At 44.2% G+C, this 9,915-nt stretch overlaps 1 protein-coding gene across 12 annotated transcripts in view; it reads right to left on the bottom strand.

Moving 5' to 3' along the window:
- Positions 1-3,655: 3,655 nt before the first annotated feature.
- Positions 3,656-9,915, bottom strand: part of DCAF7 (DDB1 and CUL4 associated factor 7) — a 28,142-nt gene continuing 21,882 nt past the window's right edge. Inside the window, exons 7-9 of one of the 12 annotated variants that reach the window (XR_006890559.1) lie at positions 6,169-8,689; positions 5,559-5,613; positions 3,656-3,727 (exon numbers count right to left, since the gene is read on the bottom strand). Coding sequence is in view for 3 of the 12 variants with exons in the window: in XM_046675163.1 (XP_046531119.1) it covers positions 8,517-8,689 (173 nt within the window). In the remaining 9 variants the exon portion in view is untranslated. Of the gene's footprint in view, positions 8,690-9,915 lie in introns of all 12 variants that reach the window. The other 11 variants (XR_006890561.1, XR_006890562.1, XR_006890555.1 and 8 more) reach the window with 11 other exon arrangements.

The following is a 9,915-nucleotide window of genomic DNA, read 5'->3' as shown; positions in this document are numbered from 1 at the left end:
CCATCAGCAATGTAAAAGGTTTCCATTTTCTCCACATCCTTGCAACACTTATCATCTCTTCTTGACTATAGTTGTTGCCATCCCAGTAGGCATGATGTGGTATGTCATTGTGGTTTTCATTTGTACAGATGGTCCCTGACTTACGATGGTTCAACTTACAGTTTTTCGACTTTATGATGGTGCAAAAGCAATGCACATTCAGTAGAAATGGTACTTTGAAATTTGATCTTTTCCTGGGCTGGCAATATGCAATAGGATATTCTCTTGTGATGCTGGGCAGCGGCAGCAAGCCACAGCTCTCAGTCAGTCACGCAATCACAAGGGTAAACAACCGATACACTTACAACCATTCTGTACCCATACAACCGTTGTTTTTTTGTTTTGTTTTTTTTTAAAGATTGGCACCTGCGCTAACATCTGTCGCCAGTCTTCTTCTTCTTCTTCTTCTGCTTCTCCCCAAAGCCCCCACCCTGGTACATAGTTGTATATTCTAGTTGTGAGTGCCTCTGGTTGTGCTACATAGGATGCCGCCTCAGCATGTCTTGATGAGTGGTGCCATGTCCACACCCAGGATCTGAACCGGCGAAATCCTGGGCCACTGAAGCTGAGCACACGAACTTAACCACTTGGCCATGGGGCCGGCCCCACAACCATTCTGTTTTTCACTTTCAATACAATATTACATGATAGTCAACACTTTATTATAGAATAGGCTTTGTGTTAGACGATTTTGCCTAAGTGTAGGCTAACATAAGTGTTCTGAGCATGTTTAAGGTAAACTAGGCAAAGCTATGACATTCAGTAGGTTAGGTATATTAAACGCATTTTTGACTTTCAATATTTTCAACTTATGATGCATTTATCAGGATGTAACCCCATTGTAAGTCGAAGATCTGTATTTCTCTAATGACTAACGATGTTGAGCATCTCTTCCTGTGCTTACTAGCTATTCATACATAGTATTGTTTTGTAATTTAAAACTATATTGTACACCTTACACTAATACAATGTTATATGTCAATTATATCTCAATAAAACTGCAGAAACATAGTTTGGTACTTTGAGTAGTAAAAATAAAATTAATGGAACTTATAATTTCAAATAAGCGTAGAGGCCAAAACAAAGTTTGAGATCGCTCTCATCTAATCAGCCTAAGTCCACCAGGCAAACCTGTAGTCCAAGGAAGGCAGGCTGACTTGCTGCCAACATGGGAGACTGCAAACCAGAGGAATGGGGGGGTTGTCACCAGACAAAGGAAAAGATAGTTCTTACAGAATTATGGGGAAGGGTGGAGCTTAGGTGAAATTTCAGTGAAATAGAGCTTAATAGGCTCAAAGGAACACAGAACTGTATAAGAAGAGGATCAACATCAGCTCTGGACTGCAAAGTGGACCCAGGGTTCAGTTTCCTTGGAAACTACAGAGTTAAGATAAATGTGGAATGTTGTGTGCAGAAACCCCTGCTCTGAAGCTCTACACCTGGGCTGGAAATCAAGGCTCCTTCCCTGTCAAAGTGACTTAGATTCTCCAAGCAAGACTGTAAAGCTACATTCTCACTGATATAATTTCAAACAGCAAACTTTCTGATATCTATGATTTTAGAGAACAAAGTTTCCCAGTGAATTAAAAAAAAAACTGTGGTCACTCAGAGAAGGGAATTGTTATGACATTTTAAGTTGCAGTGTGTGCTTGGGAGAAAAATTGTTTCCTGTTAACTTTGCAGCTGGTTTTATGTGTGTTTGTGATGAATGGCAGGGTGGATTTTTACTTTCTCAGTCTGAGCTAATATTTACTGTCTCATGATAAATTCACAGGGGACTGAACCATCTCTAAAGGCCTTGTTGTCAAGATCATTGAAATCAACAATGAACCGTGGACACTAGAGACTGGCTGAAGGGATCCTTCTGTTAGGTTTGAACAAGTGTTGTCCAGTACTAACAGCTCTCAATGAATGAGATCACACTGGTTATTATCCCAGATACTTTGCTTATTTGACAGTGTGGCAGAGGCATTATGATTTATTTACCATTTATTTCTTTTTCCTAGGCACACGGACTACATTACTTGACCTTCTTGAAGTTAGGTTGGAACCATGTGACTAAATTGGGCAGATATGGGCACAAGTGAGTAAGCCATTTCCAGGCCTAGCCTGAAAAACATATTTCCCTCCCTCCAAGGTGACCTTGGAGGCCACATGTTCTAGACGACATGGCTACAAATGGAGGAGGGCTGACCAACCTCCAAAGGACTTCATGTAAGCAAAACACCAAACTTTTTTTGTGTTCAGTCTCTAAGATTTGGGGGTTTGTTACTGCAGTATAACCCAGTCTTATCAAGATGAACACAGTCAGTATTACTCTCCAGCTTTCCCCTTAAAAACCAAAGAGCAAGAATCATGTATTTCCCATAAAATATCCCACATCAGAACATATAGAACAGTTCTAACAGAGCCAGCAGGTGCTCTTTTTGCCACATAAAATTTAAACTTCTCTTCACAGACCCACTGCCACCCCCAGCTCTGTCTTCTAACACAATGGCAGGCACTCACTAAGTCCTGGCTCACTGAACCAATCACAATTTGCCTTTCTTCTCTTCCCTTGAAATGGCCCAACATGAGCAAAGAATGAAAATAAAAATAACCGGGGGGAGTATTCATCCAGGACTCACAGCATTTGAGTAGCAGTGGGGATGGGACCTCCTTCTCCATCCTACCACGTAGGGGCACAAGCTTGGGAACTGGCTTGGACTTCAAAATTCTAGAGCCATTAGAGCCTGGTGTCCAAACCCATGGGATCTGGGAGTTATTTCTTCGTCATCCTTCACAGTCAATAGACTACTGAATCCTGATTATCCTGTCTCTTAAGTCTCTTCACTTGTGCCCTGTCTTCTTCTCTGCTGCTGCTTAGTTCAGGCTTTGGTTTTTTTCTCACTTTGACTATTCTAATAGGTGAAGTGACTCCCTGTCTCACCCGCTACTCAGAAGCACTTTCTTCATTGCCTCCTAAAAGGCAATTGTGAGCATCACTTCCCTCTATGTAAATTTTCCAAAGTCTCAAATGGGAGTAAGGTCTAAACTTTCTGCAAAGCACAAAAGACTCTGCCTGATCTGGCTCCTGCTTATTTCTCTAGCCACATTTCCCAAAATTCTCCATACAAAACCCCACATCAACTTGTAATTCTCCAAATAGGACCACATTCTTTCCTACCTCTACAGATCTGTACATGGATGTTCTCTCTGCCTTAAATGTCTTTCCCTATTCGCAGAGAACTCCTACTCAGCCTTTAAAATCCAGTTCAAGCATCCTTCATCTTGTGAAGTTTTCCCTAACCCGCTCTGGCTCCCACTCAGTCATAGGTCATCAAGAACTCCTCAGTGCCACCAGTAAGCCTGAACACACCTATTATTGCACAACACTGCCAATATTTGTTTATGTGGATGTCTCCTCTAGTAGACTGTGAGCAACTTGAGCGTCATGGCCCCTGGCATAGAGAAGGTGCTCTTTGTTTTGTTAAAGGTGATGAGTCAGGCTGTCAGATAGCATGATGGGATGGGGCAGAGTCTAATCCCCCAGCCAGTGTCTCAGAATAGCAGCCATACTGCCATGACCACGCTGACAGAATGGGAAGAACTGAATTCATCACAAGAAGAAATTCAGTCAATCTATACATGTTCAAGTTTTATTACAAAGTATGATGGGCAGAAAATATGGTACTTCTTATACAGGAGGCTGAAACAGAATGAAAGGGTGAAAATTAGGTTTAATATACTCAGGAAGCAAGAAATAAAGTCATAGATATAACATTCCACTTTCAGGTGCCTTTAAAGTAGCCTTCAATGGAGTTTACCATCATGGTTTCACAGCACAGTGTTAAAATTTTATTACAAGCCCTGTGTACAATCAGTCCTGTGAAAATAATATTTTAAAAAGAAAAATGGTTACAGTACAGTTCTGCAAGGGGCAGCTTCCTCTCCACCTGACCATGGGATGCCACAAAACCTATAGTATAGAGGAAAAGTTTAAACATATAACAAGAAAGTAAGTTTGGACACACTAGGCTAAAGGGGACAGAAATTGGCTAGAGCTTAATATGTCAGAGAACAAGAAATCTCCATTTTCTACATAGAGGTTTGTACAATCATGCTACAAATTCACACTCAGGGGAGGAGGGACAGAAAGTCACTGACAGAGGGTCATAAAATACACAGGAACCAAAGCAAATGATTCATACTTGACTCAAGCAAGTCAAAGCTTTAGCTCAACAAGTTTCAGAACACACTGTATACCACAACCAACCCAAGGTGAGAACATTTCTTTTAAATAGTAGATATTGCAAGTTCATATTCACTGGGTTGTCCCAAAAACTTTGTAAGATTTCCAGCTGTTACACAGACTGCCAACCTCTTTCTTCTTGAGTTCATACTTTCACTAGCTTATTTTGTTTCTGGTTTGATACACTAGTCCAAGCTTCTTTGGGAAGGCACCTGCATGTTTCCATATTTAAAAAATAACATCCAGAAAGTAGCCTAAGAGGACCTGGCCCATTCTGTGTGACCATATATTTGACTTTGACCATTAGCAGCAATGACAACTGAGGGAGAAGAAGAGGATGCAGGTAAGAGAGGTGGGCAAGGTTCTGCAACATGAGACACTCTCAGTAGCTGGCCTAGCCAGTAGAGAAAAGGTGATTCTTGGAGAGCCTGGCCCAGAGTTCAGTGACTGCTCAGCTCAGCTTTCCTCCCAGAGAAGACCCAATTTAAGTGCCAAGCATGACCCTCCTTCCTCATCCTGGAGTGCAGAGAGAAAAGGGAGGAGTCTGCTTTGAGGCTTCTACTTCAATGGTCTCCCTTATCCCAAGCCAGGCAGGCAAAGGAGCTGCCATATTGGCAAACTGGGGAAGGTGGAGGCATGGTACTGGGCTGGCCCTCCCATGAAGCTCCTGCATGTCCTTACAGCCTAGGAATTCAAGGCCTAGGTTGCACCAGGGAGAAAGTTCTATCCTAGAAAGGAAGTGGGAAGATAAGAGGAAGAGAAAAGGGAGGGAGGAAAAGTCAACATGACTGTTTACAACGTCTGCTTCTTCTGCTCTCTACAAACCTACAACCAAGAAGAGGAATGGTCAACCAAGGTCTGGAATGGTCATACGACTCCCAGCACCTGCAGATTTCCACCATAAAGTATCACCTATGGTTGCAGTGCTGCAGGGAGGGGCTCCTCTGCTCTGAGCTGTTGTCCTCTGCCCACAGTTACCAAGCATCACAGATACCCGATGGATGGTCCAGGAAGGCTGACAAGGGCCGAGGACACAGTCTTACTCCATGGCCACATAATAGACAATCTGAATGCTTTCCACCGCACACCTTTACTGCCCTCTAATATTTTCTCCTTTGATCTAAAGAAACACTTACCATTGATTTTCCCCCACATCCTAAATCTCCTCCTAAAATTTCAGCCAAAACTATCATCAAAACCTTGTAGGAGTCTCAATTTTTTTTTCTTTCTTCCCAATTCTTAACCAGTTCTCTGAGAGCCAATCCTGGTTCTGATAAGAAATTCTTACCCAGTTATCAAATATCTTCCCTCTTCAAGTCCTCATCTTGCAGCGTGGTTCCTCCCTGGAAGGACAGGGTTCCAACTCTCCTGAGTATAAATATTCAAGCTCCTGAAGGACTTGTACCCATTCACCAGCTCTCTGACGTGGAACCCGAGGCCTAATTTATTCAGCACCTCCCTTGCCCTTCAGAGCAGACAAGGAAAACAAAGGCAGCTTCAGCCCAGGGCACCAAGAGCAATCAAAGGGCCACTGCCAGTAGAGCCAGAGCCCAGAGGCGCCACTGTGGCCTTCCCAGTGACGTCCTGGCAGCCCTTCGCTCAGACTCGAAGAGAGCAGATCCAGAACCTCCCACCCATTCTGTCTGGCTGTCAATTTGAGAACCTAAACAAATTAAGCAGACACTTGCTTTTGAAAACTACAACAGATTTCTGCTTCCCAGAGCATGGCTGGCTAAGAGGCTTTCTAAATCCTGAGACTACAGAAATCTCCTCCTCAGCCATGAGGCCATCTGGCCTGTGGCATAAAGGGAGGGTAAGAGAGCAGTGACTTCAAAATACTAGAATCCCAGCAACCGTGAGTGCGTGTGTGTTTGCTTGGGGAGACTGGGGAGTCTCACCTGGGCCCCAGGTGGGATGTCAGGAGGAGGAAGGATCACACCGCAGGGCCTAAGGAGAGGTGACAGGGCTGGGAGTCCACAGGGCAAGGAAAAAAAAAAAAAAAGGCATCAAAAGTTGTTGGTTTCCAGAGTAGACAGCAACTTTATGCAAATATATGCTATTTACTATTGACCAATTTTTTCTCCTCAGGTTGTTTTTGAGTTCCAATTGACAAATCTTTTCACCATTCAGACCAGGTTTAAGTGCAGATCAGGAAAGGAATCTTAACTCAGAACTTAGTGTAGTTAAGCCCTGTCCCAGCAGGACCAGTCCCTCCTACCACTCTGACCTCCACTTCAGACTCTTTTCCACAGGAAGGACCTGATGACCTCCTGGAGCAAACAATCATCAACTCAGACTTGCTACCCTTGAGAGAAGGACTTTGGAACCATCAAACACAATTACAAGCAGAGGAGGGTTTTGACCAAGAACAACTGCTTTCTTTACATCTCCAAATGATGTAGTGGAAATCTGGTGGTAGATGCAGGAGAGTCAACGTCAAGCAGATGGCCAGCCAAAGAGTCCCAAAATCAGAATAAGGAAGTAAAAAGGTAGGAGAAATACCCTTACTAAAAAAGGAGCCTTTTCCTTTGGGACAAGCCCCTGTGTAGTAAAGCAAAGAGCTATGACTTTGGGGATACAAATATATCCACTTCTGAAAAGGAAGACTCAACTAAAAGAGTCTAAGGGCCCAGAAGAACAAAGCTAGCTGTTTTGTTTCTCAAGAGCAGGTAAAAGCCTAAGTGGACAAAACCATCAGCCTTAAGGTCTGCTACTCTCCTACTCTCAGATGCACAACTCAGAGGGTCTCAGAAACCTTTGGGCACTTGGCAGAGCATGACGAACCAGACAAACCCTCCCGCCCCAAATTCTGAGTGTGTCCCAAACTCTGCCTGCTCAAAGAATCATCTACCATTAGAATCACACACAAGTCCCTTCCATGGAACTCATTCACATAACGGAAACAGATACCTGCAGCCTACAAGTCCAATACTGCTCAGAACCCAAACTGGGGGCGGGGCGGTTGACAGGTATGCATAGAGCTCTTAACTGGCTGCCCCTGGAGTCTTGGATTCTTTTGTAGCTATCTATTTACTTGACGGCCTGGGATCATCACGGCCTCTTAGTCCATCCCTTATAAGAGCTGACGGTCTCCCACACTCTACAGGAGATCTTGTTCAGGGTTAGACACACAGATTGTATGCCTCTCAAGCAGGACTCTAACCTCAGCGCGCTCAAGCCAAAGAGTGGCCAACATACCACCAGTCACAGTAAACTAAACAGATACCAAAGTTCTGCTTAGAGATCATTCTTGCCTATCATTCAAGACATGAAAGGAAGTGGCCTAGGGCTTATATTTGCAGGGAAAAACAGACTCTGAAACTATGTACTGGAAATATGCTCTAAGCTCGGCTTTCCTGAAACTATTCCCCTCAAGTCAGGCACCCCAATCAGCCTGTGTATCTCAGCTCTAACATGTTCCCAATGGGTCCCAGTGGGGTTGCACAGAGGTACTTCAAGGAATAACAGAAGGCTTCACACATCTGTCTTGGAGCCCAGAATGCCCCTGAGAAGAGCCAGGCTGAGAAAAGGTGTGAGAGTTGGCGGACTTCAGAGCACCAAGGTGGTTTGGGACTCCCGGTCAGGTACGTTCCGCTCAGGCAGTGATTCAAGAAGGCAAACTGCTCATGGGGTCAAAGGCCCAGTGCCAGATCCAGGCACCGAGGGAAGAGAGGAAGGTGCTAATAGGGAGGACTATGAAACGAAGGAAGTAACCAGAGAGTAAAATTCTTTTCATAAAAAAATTAGCCTGATAGATAAAAAATATACAAAGTTGAAATTTGTTAAAGACATTGATAATAGGAGGAGAGACAACTTCAAACTGGTATTTGTTCCCACTTAAGTGCTATCGTGGACATGGACACAGATTGCTGCCTTGGGCAGCAGACAGACAGAGACATCTAGAGCAGATGACTACAAACATAGCCAGTGGGCTGAAATGTTCATTAACACAATGGCTGAGAAACAAATATACAGAAAATTTTAATTGAGGAACCAAAGGAAAATAGGAAAGGAAGAAAATCTTAAAACTCAGCCCTGGGCTGAGGAGGTGCCACACAGCATTGAGTCCAGCACAGAGCGCGATGGGGTGACTGGCCAGGAACTCCTAGAGCAGGTTCTGGTAACAGTGGGTGCAAAGCAATGAAAGACATACTGGCCACCGGAAACATGTTTCTTCTTACTTTGGGGGTGGGGCAGAGGCGGGAAGCACACAAACCTCTGCCTCAGGGGCACAGCGGCACCAACACTACACTCTGAGTATCTCCAGGCAGTTGTTGTAGCAGATGGCAATCCAGTCAGGCTGAGTCGATGCCCACTGCACATTGTTGATCTCTCCTTCGGCGGTGTAGGCAAGGATAGGGTCCTCAATGGCCCGAGGCATTTGCTGGATGTCCCAGATGAGAGCCTGATGGTCATCCGCTAGGGACAGAGAAAGCCAGCAAGCAAGGTCACAACTCAGGCAATAGGATATGATCCCTGCGTTTGGGGAGGGGATGGGGGGTGGGGGTTGTGTCACAGTTTACAAAGCATTTGCTCACCAAAACCCCAGCAAGGGAGGTTTTATTTTAAGCCCTCATTCCATAGACAAGAAGACCGAGATTCAGAAATGTTAAGGCACTTGCCCCAAACCAGAGGGCTGTGCAGCTAGTGAGTGGCAGAGCCGGGACTCAAAGCGAGGCCTCTAACTCTGTGTCTCCAGGCTCCATTCATTGCAGCGGAGTCAGGATGTAGAGCGGGACTTGAGATGGGCACCTCTCCTCTGGGCAGGCATCAGGAAAGGATGATGGGATGGAATGAAAATGATCCGCAAACATGTCATTTTCAGCCACTTAAAGTACTTGAGTGATTAAAGAGCCCTATCAATGATGGGATGATAATCCAATTTAATGGGATTTTTCCCCATTTTATGGATGTTTATATTTCAATGAGATGTTATATAGATAATGAGATAAAGTACTGTATGGACATGTGCTATTAAAAACAATTCCCCCAAGAAAATGGCCCTGGGAAATACCAGAAAGAAGGTAATCATTTTAAAAAATATATAAGCACATGCAAATGACTGGAAGGAAATATATCAAAATGAGTACAGGGATACTATTAGGATAGCAAGGTTATGAGTTATGTTTACCTTTTTCTAGTTCCCAAGTGATCTGTAATGTGGTCATATTACTTTTATAATCAAAATAATAAGTTCTTAATTTAAGAGAAGGAAAAAAAGGCAACGACCTTCAATATCACAGTGTCCCCCAATCCCATCAGCCCACCCTGATGTGAAAGCCCATCTCTGATACACAGGGGATTTGAATAAACTAAACCCTAACAGGCCAGGCTCATGGAGGCAACACTGGCCTCTTGCGAAGACCACATAAGTTGGGAAGGTGAGAGGGGACAATCTTTGTCAAGAGATCTGGGGAATTGCTTTAAACATGCAACACTTGTAAAGCACTAAGTTCTTTTCCTCAATGCTCAACCAGCACACTCTTCAGCAATAGCTCCTTCAACTGAAAGGACGTGAGACAGTAGTGAGCTGTCTCACATACAACAGCAGTGAGTCAGGCAGAGGCAGCCGCCAAGAGCAGAAGATGGACTTCTGCTGGGGCTGGGGGGGCTGGTATTGTTCTCCATGAACTTTCCTTATTCCT

This window comes from Equus quagga, chromosome 11 (genome assembly GCF_021613505.1).
Source record: "Equus quagga isolate Etosha38 chromosome 11, UCLA_HA_Equagga_1.0, whole genome shotgun sequence".
In the NCBI taxonomy this organism is placed as follows: domain Eukaryota; kingdom Metazoa; phylum Chordata; class Mammalia; order Perissodactyla; family Equidae; genus Equus; species Equus quagga.
Note: the sequence above shows the minus strand (reverse complement) of the source record. Positions and strands in the feature narration are given on the sequence as shown.